The sequence below is a fragment of the Opisthorchis viverrini genome (genome assembly GCF_000715545.1).
Source record: "Opisthorchis viverrini unplaced genomic scaffold opera_v5_426, whole genome shotgun sequence".
Classification (NCBI taxonomy): domain Eukaryota; kingdom Metazoa; phylum Platyhelminthes; class Trematoda; order Opisthorchiida; family Opisthorchiidae; genus Opisthorchis; species Opisthorchis viverrini.
In genome coordinates this window covers 271,929-291,562 of record NW_008752086.1, presented here as the reverse complement: position 1 = coordinate 291,562, position 19,634 = coordinate 271,929, and the positions used below count along the sequence as shown (strand labels likewise).

Sequence of the window (19,634 nt, the reverse complement as noted above, 5' to 3'; positions counted from 1 at the left end):
AGGTTGATTGCAAATGTACAGCATGTTGATTTTTCGATTGGATGTGTACGGAATCAAAGCCCAACGCCCGCAACACAACTTTTTTTCCACTATAGCTGTCCTCGGACAGTTTGTCGACTAGCTCCGGTGTTTGGGCGCACACAGTGGATTGGGTTACCCACGCCATGGCGCCCGAGAAAGCTCGGTTTTCAGCCTAACTCACTCACCTGTTCATCAAGCTACTTCACCGGAGTGGCAAGTTATCGCGAAGTCAAACCACCGGTCAAACTGTTGGTCTAGCCGTTAGTCTACCCAACTGCATCATGTGGAATGTACTACTATTAAGTATAATGACCCGCGAACGAATAGGCTTTGCTTTTTCCTCAAGAATACCGTGGCACTTGCTTCCGACGCCTTGGGTTTGAGTTGGGAAAGCATTCGACTGCGCGTAAATTGACGTTCAGATCGGGGGACATTACGCAGTTACTATTATGTGAGCTCCTATCACCATTAAATACGGGCATGAAATGAGTCGCGGACGCGCAAGTACCAGTCGGAAAGAGATTAGTCACATCGATAATGGTTAGAAGGCGATACTAGCCGAATCGTCTAGTCCAATCTGGGAAGCACGCGAAGTGCGGCATCCTTGTCAAGGCAGGAGGTGCTGCTGATGTGAATAAAGCGTAATCACCACGTACAATTCACTCTCCATCTTAACTGGTGATTAGACTTCCAGAGGTTATCCTGAGTAGATTTCGGGACTCTTGTTTTCCTGAATATGCCAGTGATGTAGAAATGGATAAGCCAAAACAAGCTCACTGTCAAAAACAACATACTTGATAGTAAGTTGCTGTCAAGGTTGACAGATAGATATTAAGTAATTTGTGCCGATCACTTAGATGGAGACAACCGCTTTCTCACAAATCCCAGATGTACATATCGCCGTACCATGTCCTTACCTGAAGCCTGCTGTGTGTAGTAACCGTCTACTTTATACCGGTTATGCGATGTGTAATTTAGTCCGTACTACACAGTTATACTGAACATAGATTTATTCTGGTCGTTGGCTTGTTCGCTGAACGCACAACCACTAACCCACCGCTACGCACAACTACGCACTGATGATGTCACCTCGATTGGTGATGAAACGTTTGCAACCAAATTGCCCAGCTCAGCGAACAAGCCAACGACCATCTACGCCACCTGAGCTACCGACATTCTCCTCTATAGAAAGTAGATTTATTCTGACCAACACAGTACTTGTACGTGTCTATCTTGTACGTATCTATCTAACGTTCAAACCAGCTCAACCTATGTAGACATCTCAGAAACTTGAGGATAATCATCTATTCGCGATAACAATCAAATGACTTGAAGCAAAGTTGGCAGACCAGCTCCGAATGTAACGGGACTACATAACTGCCAATGGGACAACCGTTTTTCGTTTAAACAGATTTCGTTGGTTGTTCTTTACCCACCCTTGACAGATGAGCTGTATTCTTAGTATCGCTTTTGACCGCTTGTACACGACAGTGATCAATAAATTAGGCGGTTCGCACGTTCATTGGCTTTTCTGGTTTGGCCTAGCGCACCAGGCGATCAAGCGGCTACCTAGACCGGGGTTCACGGTAAGAAGAAGGGATTAAGGGACTGTGGTCTACAACAGTATGCTTGAAGAAGTTACCAAGGTAGAATCTGTTTGGCTGAAACGCAAGATATGCTCGTCCTATGAATTCACGAGTCGAAAAACGGAGTCTCGTGGCGTTAGTTTGAAATTGAATGCAAACGAACTGGCCAACTCTTAACACCAACTCTAGTGACTGCTATCCGGAATAACAAAGCGCTATGAAAAATACTGGTACAAATGATTGAAAATTCTCCCGTGGTAACGGAGATTTTAGCTCACCGCGCGCGGGGTTCACAGAGGTCATCAGGCCAGTCTGATGAAGTAAAGGGTTCAGTTTTCTGAAGCTTTTGCACACCCTTTGGAATATTCGTAAGTTCGCAGGTAACGGGCGGCGGGTTGGCAGCAAAAGGCACACTGGCAAAGGAAAAACGGTAGTCATCATATTCAACGGGTTTGTAGGCCACCAAAACGGCTTCATTGGCAGCCTCAGCTTTTCGACGCTCAACAAGGTCAAATGTTTCTGGATTACGTAAATTGTCCGGAGTAGTAGCTGCCGGCTGGTGAAGGGATGCGGCAAGTAGCTGTAGTTCCACGGCCTCGGCAGCTGTTTTACCAAGTGTCATTAGGTTAGTCCCGTACAAGGGATTGGCTGGATCGTCCACCAGCATAAGGGGATACGATGGTGGGGCAATACTACCGATGTTGTTTGTTGGCCATAAGCTCTCTGCGAGCGGAGAGGCAAACTCTGTTGGCAAAGGATTTGCGTTGAACTGACATATATTCATGTCTCGTAGATAGAGCTGCAGATGCCCCGTTTCGGTGCCGAACACCAATCCATTTGCACTGAAAATAATGACGGTAGGCGTTAGAAAGTAAGGCTAACCGAGAAATGTAGTCTTGAGCTATGTTTCCACACCCGAACATCATAGAGCCCACAAAAAACCGAACAGCAGTGGTCACTGATACAGAGCTGTCTTAGCTGAAAACAAATACAGATAGCCCAGAGCTAGAGAAAGCAATACTAAGCATCACCACTGATGAACATCATAGTTTGGTATTTCCATGCGTGCGTGGACATTTGGTAAATTAAAGGGTCTGTAGTTAGATTAGACGCTTTTATGTGTAAATTAAGTACTCCATCTCCATAATGAATTCCTTGGGTGCTCATTTTTAAACGGCACTTTTATGTGGCTGACGACCTTTCTACACTTGCCAACGCTAATGGCCAAAAAATGCACATAGGCATATTCCTACGTCCCCAAATTCTATCGGTGCTTGCTTAGAACAATATATCAGTGGTGGTTTCATAACAATTGTGTTCGCGAACGGATATTAGGTTTTATTTGAATAACTGGGTTTGATAGGGAACACACAAGTACACCAAACTGGCTCACTTGTGCGAAATGTCCAGTGCAACCAACCGGTCGTAGCTCGGCCACAATTGACCGATATCGTTGGGAGAGAGTACACGTGTGCCCCATTGAATCGTCTGGAAGCCGCCTGCTTGTGAAGCAGCCAGTAACCGATCCGTACATCCCGGGAAAAACCGAGCGAAACACGGATCCAGCGAGGCAGAAAGGGGAACCTGAGCACGCCCAGAGCGGAGATCGTAGACCTGAATGGCAGAGAGAAAGGTACGCCGATCGATAAACGAATAAGCGATTCGTCAGTAGTAATTGTCTATCCGGGAGTGGTGTAGATGTAATAGGTGAGACCTTGAAAACTACTAACATGCAAGAATAATTTAAATGAGGTAAAAGTCACGATTCAGTGAAAAAAAAGCTACCATTATCATACGACGTTTGTGAAATTAACATAGCCTACTGGTCTGCATGAAGACATCACTGATTGCAATCAGTGATTCAAGACAACCAAACTGACAGTATTTGGCGGTTTGGCATAAAACTGAAGAGGTTCAATGAAGCAAAGCAAATCACTCTCACTTTCAAAAGCCTGTCCATACGCAAACCCGAATCCTGCAGCCGAGACCAACCGCATGTTACTAGGGTGTAGCCGTGTGGGACTACTGTGATGTCCGAAATCTCACCCGTGTGCGCGTCTAGTTCACGAACAATACCGTTTGGTGTTCGAGCGTCGATTACCATTACCTGTTCCATAAGAGAGAGAGGACAAAAGTTCACCAGATTAATCAATCTTAATGTACCCAGGAAGTAAAATAGTGTGTGGTAATTTCCCAACATTGACGCCATGCAGAATATAAGAGCCAAATGGCACACGATCGGAGCACCGTTAAACCAGAACAGAAATGGTGCGTGTGAATAGCAAGGAGAATTGTAGAAGGAAATATCCTAAATGCAGTTGACATGGGACATGCGCTTCCAAGTGTAATGGCGCACCCGACAACATAAATAGCCCTAGCGAGGATGCTGGATCCAAACGCAGTCCTTTGGAGAACAGACGCATCGAAGAATTTTCATTAGAGTTGATCCGATTATCTGACAGCGTTTCAAGGAAGCGAAAACAAGGCCTGGGGTATAGACGTAACACATTACTTACAAGGCTGCTGAAGACTTTTCCACAGCCCACGACCGGTTTCGTCCTTCTTGGGGCTCAACAGGTAAGAGCAGTCCCCGAGTTTCCCTCAACCCCGATTGCACCAAATTAGCGAAATACACTCATTTTCATACCAATTTGGTTTTGACCGGAGACTCACCTGGAAACCAACTGAATCTCTCGTTTATGTTGCTTTTTATTTCGAAACCCGAGGTGGTTTGGTGCAGTACATTCAATGGCTTAAAAACCTCATAAACGATAGAATCAGCTGGGTTCCAGGTGAGTCTCCCATCGAAACCAGATGAGTGTATTTCGCCAAGGCCTGAGGTACCTTTTGGCTTACTGAGCTGCCGGTGAAATTCGACCACTGATGTCGGAAAACGACACCGAATTCCGGGCTACATTGTCTTCGTGGAGTTGAGAGCAATCCTTTCGACGTCTTTTATCACGCCTGACCAAACGCTGTTCGGAGGTATTCAGTAGTGATAATAGTCGTGAGCATAATATGTTATTAGTCGAGATGAATACAAATAGAGTGACTGTTGACGAGCTAAGGCAAGGGAGGACCTGAAGTTCAATGTTTCCTTATATTGGACTAATCATACTAACTAGAGGATGTGGGAATAACTAATAAAAAATTCGTTATAATGACTGAGCCACAAGTAAACACTTCCATCAATTGCACATGAAATCTGAAAGCTGAAAAAGTTTTCTCTAGGTCAGATATATCGATATCATATATCACAGTCATTCAGCCGGAAAACAAAGGCACGTACTTTCCCATTCGTGGTTCCGGCACACATTCCGGAGCTGAAAGATCTGAGAACGACAGAACCGCCAAGACCAACGTCTATGGTGCGAATCACTTCACCCCATCGATCCAAAGCATCGAGCTCTAGTATGTTTGGCTGCAACCCTCCAAGAAATATACGGCAAAACTCAGCCTCGTTTGCAGTTCCCCATACGCCGCCACCCATACCCAAGCCGGGGGTTGCGCCAGTCGGGCCGGTGACAGTTAGACACTCCAGATCGACCATCAATTTATTACTGCAATGATGTATCCGAATAGAATCGAGGACCAGATCCGGAAAATATGTCAGTTAGAAGTGCGAAGAGGACGAGGACAACGAATAACGCATGGATAAAAATCATAACCGCGAGCCTAATTAAGCACACAGCTAACACAGAAAGCGGACACACCATTAACACATAGTACGCACCAAAACTTCATCCACAGACAGTTGAATATATTAGAATGCTACTTGATAGAACACTACCCATCAGGTTCCTTGAAACGCTTCGACAGCCCGTTCTTCGTTCTTGGGACTCATTAGGCAGTCCCTGGGTTTCCGTCGACCTTATGTTCGACTTTAACTGAAATTGGAAGCCGTTCGCGACATACATTCACTTGTAGTTTGGTCCTAACGGGATGATCAACTGAGTCCCAACTGCATTTCTCGTTTTTAAACAATAAAAATATGAAAACGATTCAGCTGCAACCTTCTTTTGGTGCCTGGCTGCCATGCCATCGTAGGACGCACGATGCCTTGGATACTGCTAGGTTTCCTAAGTTTAGTTAGGAGCAGCTGAAATGCCGGGTTTCAGCTTTGCATGGATTCCCCCGGCCAGTAACTCGCCCCCTAAAAACCGAGCTATCTCAAGATCTAGCCATTTCTCGTTTAGAATATTTTTCAACTCACTGCCAGAGGCTGTCTCCCAATTTAATGGATACGATACTCACGAATTTTGTAGGTTCAAGTAGAACATAAGGCTAACGACGACACCTAGCTGATAAGCCCAAAAAAGGCGAAGTTGTTCGTGAGCCTCATCTTCATCAACTTTATGAGTAGTATTCCATCACGAAAATATACTGCAGTATCTCGAATTCCGCACCAACTGGAACACGAAGCGGTCTTCGCTCAGCACAGTTAGTCGAAGAATATCGTAAACGAGGAATTCTGCTAGGATGCGGTTGACCCTTCCGCTAAAACCAAATTGTTGTGCAAATGAATGTATTTTGCGAATGCGCCTTTTCAATTTTATACGGTAATAATTTTGACGCCTACAAGTTTTTGTTGTTGTGTGCTTCAAGCAGGTGAAAAATGACTCAAGTTGTGTTACACAAGCTTTAATAAACAGGGTGGAAAACACAAAATCCTTTAGGGGGGTTCCTCCTCGATAATGGAAAGAAACGGAGTTGACAGTGATCTCCAAATGCATAACAGATTCAGACTACAATATGCTAACAAACCGTTACAAGTAGTATCTTGAACGAATTCTGATCAATGATTGAGATGAAAATTGCACCAGAATACAATGGAGCTTCCTTCACTGATCAGCGAACGGAGAAAATTGCCTGATGATTAGCGTCAGGCTGAAAAGAGTTCCAAACGTTTACTCTCCCAAGAACGTGCAACATATGTGGAGAATAAAAATAGTCGAAACGAAAAAGAACGGTCATAAAGGGCCAACTTATGAGTAGCACCATAGTAGCGTGAGAAACCGAAACTGAGGCACTACTGGAGCAGAATACTTCGGCAAGTGTAACTCGAACAATGCTAATAAGTCAGTCCGTAGTCCTTTACGTATCTGAATAGACTTGCAAAAATAATTTCCTCCTCGACAAACGCGACAAAAGGAACATGCTAACGGTACTGGTTGTCATTTCTTCAAATCCTGGTTCGGTCGTGTACCAATTTTCCTTCTGCCTTGTAAGGCTGGTGTTCAGTCACGAGCCATGAGATTAGCTCTCAAAGCTGACGACGACGCCTTGCACTGGTTTCGTCCCCTTCGTCAAGTTTCACGTTTGTGGCTTACATGTCAAGACAACGAAGCAGTGGCACACATCCTTTGTATAGGGGTAAACCCGGACACAACTGAAACGCGCGTTGAATACTTGTGGACATATTCCAGGAGCCCGTTTTGTTCACACATTCGACATTTCGACCACATAAAAGATTTATCACTCTAGGTGGTTAGATAAAGTGACATCGGTACAACACTTTAACCAGCGAGAACACCACATATGATGACAACAACAGCATACGACTCGACCCAGACTTGAACTGCATCATCACAATTTCATATCCGGATGACGAGAAAGCACACGGGTGTGCCCCGTAAACGAGGCCAACATAAGAAAATAGGGATCCAGCCTCTTTGATAAGATTCTCCACTAAATTGTAACTAAACAGCGCTGTTTAGAGCGCCCCCAGAACAGTGGTCTTCCTTCAAATGAATCCCTCTTTGGGGCTGGTGATGTGGCGCACCTTAATTACCTAAAATAGTTGAACAGAAGTGTGAACACTATGTTCGAAGTTAGGCAACTCACACAGCGCAGGTAATGGGACGGCCGAATTTTGTATAGGCATGGAGTGCATTGCTGGCGAGCATGTACACAGCATGCTCAGGTGGACGCGGTGATGGGTAAATTTGCTTTAGTTCGCCCAGATGACTCCCACCTTCATCCATGTACGTGTTTGATAGAAGTGGTATGTTTGTGGTGATGTACCGCTCGAGAGACACAGAAAAGAACGCAGTCAGCTGTCCCTTGAATGAAAACAGAAATACCATGATAATATAGTAAGATACACTGGTAGATAAAAACATGTCAAACTGCCCCAAGTTCAAAGCCAATAGCTGTAAAAAAAACGGGTTTTACAACTCACAAAGTGGAGGAATAATCATGTCGACCGGTCAAAGAGGACACGAAACGATGTGTATTGCAGTAAAAGTCACGCAAAGGGTGACATCAAGTTGTCTTTCGAACAAATAGACGGACCTTTGATAGACTGATTGGACGGCCTCAGAAAGGTTAAATAAGATCGCGACACGCAAACTCGTGGCGCTTAGTTAATGCTGCGATAGTGGCAAATCGACAGGTTGATGTTAAAGGCAATCTGACTATTGATAGCTGTGGTGGTTTTCACAGCCTTTTTGTTCGACACTAAAAATATGCTGGCACGCTAAAAACTAAACTACGTTCGCCGTACGCAACAATACGACACACTCGCCTCAGTGTTAAAAACCAGAATGGAAACGGAAGCTGACGGTTTCTGGACATTACGGCAATGTCCATGCGGTCCCACGCACAGTAGCTTGCTTGGTGAAAAATCGGCAGCACTAAGGTGCATACATGCAGTACATTCTGGAAATAGGGTTACAAAGTGGAGAAAAACATATTGATGAGTGCCCTTTTCGTGCACATGGTGCATCCATGACCTCACAACAGAACGGGACTATTAGGGTAGTGCATGGGGGGGGGGGGGGGAAATCACCAAAAAACACATGGTGCATCCATGACCTCACAACAGAACGGGACTATTAGGGTAGTAGGGGGGGGGGGGTAACTTAGCAAAAAACCCTTTTGTCCCCAATATCTAGATGGACGAGCTTCTGAAGGGAAAACTACAAGCAGTAACTAAGTGGAAACAAAAGAAAGTGAATCCGCAGTGGTCTGTGTAATGATTTTGCCAGTTGATGCCAATACCGAATGATATCAATCAGCTGTAACGTACCGTAGTGCATTCAACATTTCGTTGCAACCTACGAACCCGATAAGGTATCAGGGACACGTGGTATTCGTAGGTAATAAAACATCGAACAATTCGATTTAGCTCAAAGAATCGTACCCATTCGCCCTAAATTTTTAAGTCACAGTCCAGCTATAAACTCAATAGAGGATGTGTTGGGAACAGTTGAGGAAACGTGTTGTGAAGATCTCATATATCATACCGTTACTCAACTGAATGCGGCTGTAGTATACGAAAAGCAGAAAGGTGAAGTTTGTGCTAGAAAAAACCAACACAAGCATATCCATTGAATTTGGGGACAGTCGAATCCAGTTCAATTCAGACAATCGAAATTTGGTGGAGGTTTCATCCTTCGTAATTAGAATCTAATCAATTAGATGCCTCTGAGAGGATGAACAAAGGTAACGTAAATCATGTGGCAGATAAACAACCGATCGATGGGTTGGGCATACGTAAATTAATTAGCCGAACACATACTTAGTGATTTAGGCACAGATTCATTGCAACCATTGAATAACCACACAGCTATTCCATAACGAAGCGAATTGTAGAGCAAGTAGAGAATAATGAAAAGCGAGCTTAACAACGGCTGAGTACCCGAATAAACAGCTTTGAGCTGTATTAACTTGATGCGAAAGCACAAGCATAGTATCACTTAAAATCGATTTCCATACCCGAGTTCACAGAACCAGATGTAAGCAGCATGCAGTCAAAAATGAGTGTACGTCTCTAATTAGGCTTATAAAAAAGATTAAACCGAGGAATCTGTTTGAACAGTTGTTCATACCTGATCAACGTCCACCATAAATGATCACACATCTTTCTCTGTTACAGCTTTACCCATTGAAACCAATTAGTAGCCTTCCAAGTTTTTTCACATTAATTCACATGGCTCTGACAATTCACATTTCAGTAACTGTTAAGACGGAATGCTCTTGACCTGATCTACCCTATTCTTAGTGGACTGGTATGCACATGAAAATCGGGTTTCACGCCTATACAAAGGTGGGAAGATCTTTCTAGTCGTTAAATTAAATTAACAATCTTGACAGTTACCTTCTGAGACCCCGTACCGGCCAAAATTGATCATCTAGACAAATTGGACAGCTTCGCTGTGGAACCTTAGGTACCCTATTCATTCGTCTCTAGACCTGAACTCTGTCCTTTCAGAGACCTAAACTGCCAGATCAAATCCCACGAGTGATTGTTCACTGAAGCACGGGCAAAGACGGAGACAACTAGCGCACAGTAGTTCGGATAGCTGTACGAAGGATGAGGTAATACGGGTTTCACGTCCAATTACGTAAGCACTCGAGCTGGAGATAGCTCAGCGGTCAAAACAAAAAGCTAGCGGCCGAAAGCTCCGTGGTTCGAACTCAACTCCCGCTTTTCCATTGCTCCTGTCTAGGCTTGGAAAACCTGGTAGTAATTTAGCCCGAGAATCCTTCGAGCCACACGGTAGATATGCAACAAAAGGGTGCCAAAACCGAAATTTTTATTTTGTTCGTTTGTGGAAATACTTCACGATACACTGCACGTCATCGGTTTTCTAGGTAGCTAGTAAAACTAGAGAGCACAACGTGCAAATAAGCTGGATTGAAAAGATCGACCAAATCATAGGGTGAATATACTTTGCCAGGCTATCTGGCGTGAAAGATAAAAGACGACCTTCAGCGACGTAGAGCCCTGTATAGATTGAACATACGACAATAAAGTACAACCAACTATCAGGTGTATTCTCAGGGTGAACAGTTAACGCACATTTATCCGGGGGAATCGCGTGGTGCGATGTAGAAGCTACTCATAACTGATGTGACTACAGTCTGAAAATATGACTTTGGTATGGCGCTCCCGACCATTTCCCTCGAAGAGTTCGCTCATTGGACAAATTCCTACAAAACTCCGAACTGACGAGTTCAAACACCCCATTCAGAGAGTACGGGATTTTCTAGCCCACGGGCATATTTCCTACCGAAGAAAACGAATACCTTTCAGCTTCGTTGTTGGCACTAACAGGAGTAGGCTACGAAGCTTTCGGGAAAGTGTCACAGATGTGAATATCATAAGATCGTCAGTAAAATTGAATCGGTAAGCTTAGAACACCAAAATCAACCAGTGCAAAGCAAAATGTGTTTCAGTCCACGTGTCTTATTACTAGCACGATTGCGAAAAAGCCACATATCTAGTGTATGTATTATATGTAGTGAATCGATAAAAAAAATCATTCAGCTGTAGCACCATTTCGGTGCCTAGCTGCCATGCCAGACGAAAGAGGTACGAGGGCTAGGATACTGCCAGTTTGCCCAAGCCTAGACAGGGGAAGTCAAAAGGCAGAGGTCGGGTTCAAACCAGGGACCTTCCGGTCAGTAAATTCGCACTCTAATCAGTTGAGCCATCTCACCCCTATAGTGAATCGATATGAACCTACCTAATCACACCTTGAGCATCTTGAACAAAGTCATTACGAAAAAGTCATTATGACATACCATTCTGGTGATGCACCAAACCAATTCCTCAAGTGGATCGAATGCAACATCAGCCACGTTATCTGATGGGAAAACACCATTCATTATTTGAGTACCGGTAAGCCAATACCCCCCAGTTTGATATATATCAGTAGTTGGAATTTCCGTTGGATAACCAGATTCATGGGCAATACCGAGGTGACCTTCTGCTGATTCCATATCACTGGGATAGGACAAATGTTGGGCAGAATTATCTGGTAAATATGCCATGAGGGAATGGCGTCAATTTCCCACGGTAAGAAGGCTGAAACAGAATGACTAATCAGAAATCGACTGCAAAAAAGTCGGAAAGTTAGCAATAGTATGAAGCTGCTACACCAGCAGAGTAACCATACCATCTATAAAAACAAGTGATGAGTGCACACGTCGTTGCTCTACTAGTTACTTTTTAGCGTACGCTAAATACATCTAATCAACTACCATGGACCCTTGGTGAAACCAAATGGATGTGCTTTGATGTCGGGAGGGCGGAGTACGCCATAATGACCTGTCTATCAGTCTCAGTGATTGGATTGGATCCAATAACTGGATTGGAGAAGCGTCTCCAGGGTTATTCACTCCCTTTCTAGAATCCGAACAATCTGTCTCTGTTTTGCCTCCCCAGACTGCTTTATATTTACCAAAGGTTTCCTGCTTTCGGTTTCCAGAGGCATTCACGATTGTGTTGGCGGTACGCTCTGAATCTCAAACGCGACTCTCCTCACGGACCGGTCTAATCTCTGATAAATATAGAGACCTCGCACAACCGTTAGTATCCTGAAACCATACTTGAGAAACATCTAAGATTGCAGTTGATTGCACAAGGATAAACTCGGTCTTCTAAATCAGCACTGCATACTAAACTCGTTCTACCCTTATTCAGTCAGAAGCTAATTCCCAGAATTTACACTCAGCAACGCCTAAATCATAACAAATTCGGAGTGTTCTTGAGGTAAAAGATCAAGACTATATCGTGTAAGACTCGGAATGCAAACAATTTAAAATACGGAATACAGAAAAACGAAGTATATTGGAGGATAACTTTATTTGTCTGCAAATCTCGATTTCTATACGAATATGGACAATTTGTTAGTCATTCAAAAGTCAATGTCAGACTTATCCGTTCGGGAAGCAGCGACGCACGAAAGGATAGGTTCATTTGCATTGGAACGGGAGGCAGATTCGGATAAACAGGGAGGCAAGTGAAGGTACTGTAGAAGAAAGAGGAAGGGAAGAAGAAAACATATCAAAAGTAGCGACCACGATGGTAGACGTGGATCTTTCAAGAGCCGAATGGAGTATACGGAGAAGTGGCGGACTACGAAAGCCCAGGAGATGGAGCAACCACTAACGGTAGGAAAATGCCGCACTCTACGTTATCTGATTCTATCGGCTGACTAAAAAGTACGAGTCGTAGAAACGATTCGCAGAAAGAATGTATCTGTAATTCGCCATCAGAATGTTGAACGACGGGCTGAAGACAACGAACAGTTTCGCTGGATTCCCTAAACACAAACTCTCAAGGGACTCAGTGGAACTTGAACGAAGCCATCGCCTTCAATCTTCAACTGTCTAGATTCCCATTCCTTCAGGTAACTTTAACGATTCAGTGTAATTAACGAATTAAGGTGTCACCACCAATCCCCCTTAATCCCGTTTTCTGGTCATCAAAATTGTGGCAGCTGCATCGAGGTAACCCTCGTGCATGGCTTAGAGATAAATAGCTGCTTTTGCCAGCAAACGTACTTTCTTAACACACTATGGGCTGATCTAATCTCGCACAAAGTTAACTGGTTCGACATGTTTTGGTCGACGACATCTCACTTCAACGAGAGATTGGACGAAACTAACATCTAAGTACATACCGTGATGGTTTTGATTAGAAAGCCTTTGAAGCATCTACAGTGTTGACGTGTACAAAAAACCTGTCACAAATAAATCATGCTTGAGCAGACTACACTGACTCAACGGATAAAAAACCTGCGCAAACTTTATCTCGTGCTCTCGTTATGTAATTGCACGGTAGACTATGAAGTGTGGACCACATGTATACACACACATCCCCTTGGTACGTCTGGAAGGCCTTGAACCCTGCCCTCTGGTCGGTGGTGAATCTGATTCCAAGGAACGAAATTCAGAGTCCCCTGAACAAGTCACACTTATGCAACTTGCAACGAAGAGAACTGCGAGTAGTGTCGCTCCATCGTTTTGAAAGTGTAGTGAACAGAATAATGGCAAGGAAAGTGCCTTTACAGTGCCTCTTGCAAACACAAGACAGTATTCCAATGCGAATGGGTATCGACTTTCGACGGCGTGCCATATAACCAAAACAAAGCCGACGAACGTATCGACTATTGCACTGAAAAGGTGCGTACTCACCTGCACAGTGAACTGCCGCCGTTTGACTTTGAAGGCCCATTCGAGGGCTGTTGGTTTCCCCACCGGCTCCAACCCACCACCTATCCAGGGAAGCTGGATGACATTCATCAAACCATTATACTCTTCATAAAGTGGATTCTTTGCTTCCACGCTGTCGAATCCAGTGACTGAAAATACATAGTCTGCATAGTGACGCAGGCGGCAGAGGAGGCTAGGTTGCTAGAGGAACGAAATCAAAAATTGCATACGATACAAGTATTTGTAGCGAAGGAAACAAAGGTGAAAAGACTGGGATCGGTATTCAAAGCTGGAAACATCACACTGTCCTACAATCAGCCTATCCACGGCACTGTAGGAAGAACAAGAGCGCTGCATTCTCCAGAACCTGTGCTATCTACTCGGTGGGTTATCCGAGCAGCACGCGGCTAGACTTGGCGACCCTGACTTGCAAAGACGAGTAGTTAAACCATTCATGGAGTCAAATCTTACGGGGGATTTCGTGTGGTTGCGGCGATCGTATCTAGGTACACGCTTTTGAAAGATGTGCCAAAAGGCTTAGGAAAGCATGGAATCCTAATGGAAACTGATGACATTCACAGGCAGATTCAGGGAACTGAGGTGGATGTCCCAAGCAACCTTCGGTACTCACCTTGACCTTCGAAAGCAGGACGCTGGACCCAGAGGGATCAAAGGCCAAATTGGAGTGGTCTTTAGTATTTCGATAGCTTCAGAGTGTGTGCCTCAATTAGGCGCTGTAGAGCAAGTTTTTTATACAATATCCCAGCCATGGCAAGAAGTTCAAAGGCCGCTTATCTGGGACTTTGTTTGGAGAATAATTAAACCTATTGCAACGTTGTTTAATCGCTCCGAGACAAATGGAATACACATATTCCTACAATGATATTCTATCAATTGAGGAAAAAATTCTCATGTGGTGACCATCATAAATATTACCAACACTAGCTTCAAGCATTGGTGCTTCTCAAGTGTAACACGAAAGCCGCAGGGGCATAAAGAGGACAATCCACTTTTTCACCCGATCTTGATGAGTACCTTCTGCAGAGGACTGCAGATCGTACATTACTGAAGATAACGGACAGCTGAAAGTTATCCGGCGTTAGAAACACCGAAGCCTCTATCCTCAGAAAGGCTTGATCAGAACATCATTGGAGGCACGCGCAATAAGGCTGTGCGTTGCGAAATGACTACGGAGTCTAAGCCCCTTACCTAAGACGGATTTACTTGACAGCGGGTAGTTCCTAATAAAGATAGTAACCTGGAAACTGTTTAAGCTTAACATGGTAGCATTTCGTGTTGTCGACCAATGAATGTTTGAACAAATGTGTCTCTATGTGTCGATATAGCTGCTAAAATAGCCGCAGTAAAACGCTCTAGACAACCAGGAAACAGAAGCCGAAGAAAGGAATTATGGGATGCCATTTCGTTAGATTTCCCAAGCTTCAAGCAATGTTCTCTCCTAAGTTGATTCGACGCACGACAGCATCGTAACCCAATAAGGTCTTTGGAACTGGTTAAGACACTTTGATTTCACCAACACCTGAAAACGGTAACATTTAAGTCAGTAACAGTAGTAAGAGAAATCATTTAGCGTCTGACACGTCTGTAGCCGAAAGATACGTACTTGACCGACCCAGTGAGAGAGTAGTTCATCATGACTGATGATACGTTATGTTTGCGTTGAATGCCATAAATAGGCTTAATATTGCACACCATATGTTCCACTGACTATTTTGCTGTTTTTGACCCATAGGCCATACTGCCACTTGGGGGTTAAGTGGCCTGGCGGAGCGCCAATAAGCTAGGAGCCTGTTCACAACATCCACCCAGAAATAAAATTAGAGGACTACGGAATACGCGTCACATCCACCAATGATTTCTGAAGTGAAACTACCTTAGGCTAGCCGATACTGAGTGTCAGTGCAACAGAGACACGAAATTCAAAGGAGTGTTTCTTCGAAAGACTCAAGTAAAGATGTAAAGTAGCAGGGCCACTCCAGGACACCATTTTACCTGATGTGTAGTCAGTTACGAATTGTCGGTTAGTCCGTTATGAAAAACGCAGCAGTCCTTTCAGTTAGTGTCACTCGCCAAACACTTAATTGCGGACGAGATACCCGAAGGCTGGAGTGGGGTATCCATAAGCTGCGGATATATAAACAATTGTTTTAAGAATAAGCCGTACAGGATGTGCTTTGATAAATCACAACAACAGTCGTATACTCCAAGAGCGCTGAATGCAACGGTTCACAAATCGGACAATAGGGTTCAAGTTATTAATTCAAAGTGTTGATACTGTGGTGGTCAGGCGAAGATGCTTAGGGCGGTTCGAATTATCAGTGAATACAGAGCGACAGTGTGTGCCGCTAGAAACCAAAAACTACTCGAGGTGTATGCAGATATTGCCGTCAATGATCAAGCGTAAACCATGTAAACAAAATCAACAGTAAACTAAAGTTCCCTGACCCATCCATAACTGGTCAAACGTACACATGCATTTCCCTCAACCAGAAGCAAAAAGACAAGACAAGCTCTATTACATAGGTGTTATGCGGTAGAACCTGGATAAACGTAGTAACATAATTGTTAGGACAACATACCAGCGGTGGTAGAGTTATAAGCGCAACCTGGAGGGTATTTTGCATCAAAAGACGAAGTGAGGCGAAAAACTGAAGGGCCAATCGATCAAAGAGGCAGGAACCAGAGCAGAATCCCCATGTGGTCGAGAGGAGATTGCTTAGTACTTGAATCAAACTAGATTATCGACCAATTGGTCCCAATCTTACCGATCCGTTGTACACTTCCAGATTTTCCAGATGAAAAACTGCGAAGTTCTTTAAGGAGGCGAGTGAGGTTGCCCTGAAGACTATGTGAAGAAGACAGTAAGTCGAAACGGACCAGCTACGGTGACTCAGAGTCCGGTGTGAAATCCTGGAGCAGAATGTTCCAGTCTCTAATGCGGTCTGCCGAGTTCATTCGCTTTGATAAATCAAAATGATGACCAAAATTAGGGACAGACATCCTTGGGCTCTATAAGGAAGTTTATAAGATAGCCGAACGAACCTCATTGTTTCCCACCGTCTTGTAACGCCAAGCAATTCTAAGATCATTTTTATCTGTTGCATTATTTTGGAGCTCCGATTCTTCGGCAACGTCTGGTAGTGTCTATGGGTGCAAATCAGTAAGCATGAACTAATATTCCTACGGAAATCACGCTAGTGAGGCTGTTTTTCGCAGCGTAGAATAAACTATGTCCTGAAGCGACTGATTCCGCAACAAATAATTGAATCAGCTGATTAGTGTATGTCCCATGAAAGTCAGAATCTTCAAAATATTACCACTAATATATGAACACTACCAATAAGGATTATACTGCCTGCAGCAACACCGCCACCTTTAAAATCTGATCACAGATGAGTCATGGACAAACCAATGAGGACGTCTAGAGTAGGTATACCGGTTGACGTAAAAAACGCTGAATATTTTGCAGAAAATTTGCCTCCGGTAGCAGCGCGGGGGGTGACACAACCCGGAAAGGACATTTCGCCCGCTGAAAAAAAGATAGGGAATTGTCTGAAACGAACAGCTGACAGGTATGGTTCAGACAAGATAACATGGTTTGATTGCCGGAAAGCGTAGTAAAACACTGCAAGGACACTCTTCGAAAAACAGAAAGCTCATGTAAAGAAGTTAGTGCAGGCACCCTTGAGTTCAAGGTTGGCGGTTCGAACTTAGTCCAGACTGCTCAGTCAACCCTCAGTTTTTGGTACTTATCCTTCATGAGTGGGGACTAGCTTTTTAGAAGAATCTTCACTGAATGTCTACCAATCACGCGATGTTCAGAATCAGAAGGTATTGGGACGGTTGGGTAAAGGCCAGTACGTGTTTACCGGACTTACTATGCCGAATAGGCAGTTTATTATTGTATATGTCTTGAGCTAATCATTTGACTGTTAACTCACGATACGGATTGTATTTAGGCCAAATAGTGCGGCCATCTCTATATCTGATTCCCGCCTGCAACGATCGCCTGCCATTGCACCTCGGTACATTGCTTATTCATCATCACTGATGACTGGCAGCAACGTACCGCTTAGACTGGTGTTATACCAGTGTCACGGACCAATCCTTCAGCCGGGCAAATTTGAGTTGGTGAAAAGAAACCAATGAGGACACATGATAACAGAGCAACCAATGAAACCGTCCGACCGAACAACTAATCGCGATCAAAGGTCATCTCCGGCTAGCAGCACGCATATTAACATGGGGCGAGATGGCTCAAGTGGTTAGAGCGCGAATTTACTGACCGGAAGGTCCGTGGTTCGAACCCGACCTCTGCCACTCGACTTCCCCTGTCTAGGCTTGGGCAACCTGGCAGTATCCCAGCCCTCATGCAACCTTTGGGTGGCATGGCAGTTAGGCACCGAAAGGGTGCTACAGCTGAACGATATTAACATGCACGTAACACTACTCAACGCACTACTACCCACCGCTACGCACCACTACGCTCCCATATAATGCACTGATGATGTCACCTCGATTTGCAATCGAATTGCCCAGCTCAGCGAACAAGCCAACGACCGAGGAAACCCAGTGTACGTGTGGGGGGAATTAAAATTGTTAAATCACAGGAACACTTTTGTTCAAGGCCCTCCATATTTCCCGTGCAAACTTTTAAGTAGTTATTGACTGTGCTGGAAGTACACCCTCGAACAAAAGCCAGATTGAGTTGTTGATGAAATAACAGATATCTGGTTCCGCCATGCTTTTGGCCGATAATGCAAGTTTTGGTCGAATACCGTCCCCGAACCATTCGCACTGTAATCCTTAAGATGAGGTTTGTCGAGCAAGGTTAAAATGGGATGAGAAAATGCTCCTGAATTTTCTTCCAAAAACGTTCTAAGGCCGACGGTACGCCAGTCAAGCTTATCGGTCCCATCTATCTTATCTTTATAGGAACAACCATAATCGGACTTGTTGTTTGGTGTGAAACGCTGAGAGTGGTTGGGCAAATTTGTAAACTTCGGGACGCATCCAGATATGAAAAAGCACAGCAGAGAACGACGCGTCCTCAGGATCATCATCGGTTCCACACGTTCCAGATGACAGATGCGTTGGTGGAGCTTACCATGGCGACCAGCGGAGTAGGTGTGAAGTTGATCCCGGCAGGAACGCCGCCACTGGCTGTACAGAACAAACAAGTGAACGACCGTATTCGGTCCTTTAGTCATCCTATATATTTACGCAGGAGCTCTGTATGTTTGTCCTGGCAATACAGCCGTGTTTAGGGTCCTCTTTCTTCTCCTTATCGCGTATTCTGGCAGCTTTAGTTCAGGCGTAACCAATGGACGGCCACCCACGATACAAGAGTAAAAAATAGGAACCAATGGGAAGTCACCTGAAGAACCGGCAAAGGCATATTACAGAACTCAGTTCGGATGACATTCTTCTCCATAGAAGTACCTGGATACCATTGTCTCATTAAGGCTCTAGTTAAAAAAAAACAAGGGATGACGCCACTACTTTTATTCCCTTTTGTTTCCATCATCGGAGAACTTGAAGGTGACATTCAGCATGACTTCATATGCTTGTAAAAACATTTCAGTCGTACGGAACAGTACAATCTTGTCGTGTGCCTCGTCTTGCAACTGTGTATTACACAGCAGTCCGGTCTCCCTGCGAACAAGAACCCCCTTCTTATAATTCCTTTTGACTACTGAGGATATAGAATGCCTCAACAGGGATCGGAAAATTTTGGCACCACCGGACCTAATACATTCAGACAGGAATCAACGTCTTCCGAAATCAGAGGACGGCAAAAAATTGAGCACTTCTTAACACAGGCACGGCAGGAAGCTAGGACGCTAAATCCAGCTTTCAGGGTAGAACGTTGGCATTCAATTACTGTTAGTCCCACTGTTGGTCCCACACTTAGTGCGCCATGGCACATTCGTACATGCTTCCTTTCTTTCCGCCAACGTTGTCATAACCATAATAATAATAATAATAATAATAATAATAATAATAATAATAATAATAGTAATAATAATAGTAATAATAATCAGAGACAGCAACATCAGC

General features: G+C 44.3%; 1 protein-coding gene across 1 annotated transcript in view; it reads right to left on the bottom strand.

Annotated features, from left to right (window-relative positions):
• The window catches only part of T265_15301 (hypothetical protein), a gene marked incomplete at both ends in the record, with an annotated part of 18,844 nt that extends 1,999 nt beyond the window's left edge, over window positions 1-16,845 (bottom strand). Inside the window, 10 exons of the mRNA XM_009177472.1 lie at window positions 1,886-2,449; window positions 3,001-3,221; window positions 4,897-5,167; window positions 7,452-7,759; window positions 13,536-13,754; window positions 16,154-16,296; window positions 16,340-16,419; window positions 16,459-16,583; window positions 16,617-16,718; window positions 16,759-16,845. Coding sequence (XP_009175736.1) covers window positions 1,886-2,449; window positions 3,001-3,221; window positions 4,897-5,167; window positions 7,452-7,759; window positions 13,536-13,754; window positions 16,154-16,296; window positions 16,340-16,419; window positions 16,459-16,583; window positions 16,617-16,718; window positions 16,759-16,845 — 2,120 coding nt within the window. The remainder of the gene's footprint in view (window positions 1-1,885; window positions 2,450-3,000; window positions 3,222-4,896; window positions 5,168-7,451; window positions 7,760-13,535; window positions 13,755-16,153; window positions 16,297-16,339; window positions 16,420-16,458; window positions 16,584-16,616; window positions 16,719-16,758) is intronic.
• Between the last annotated feature and the right edge of the window lie 2,789 nt (window positions 16,846-19,634).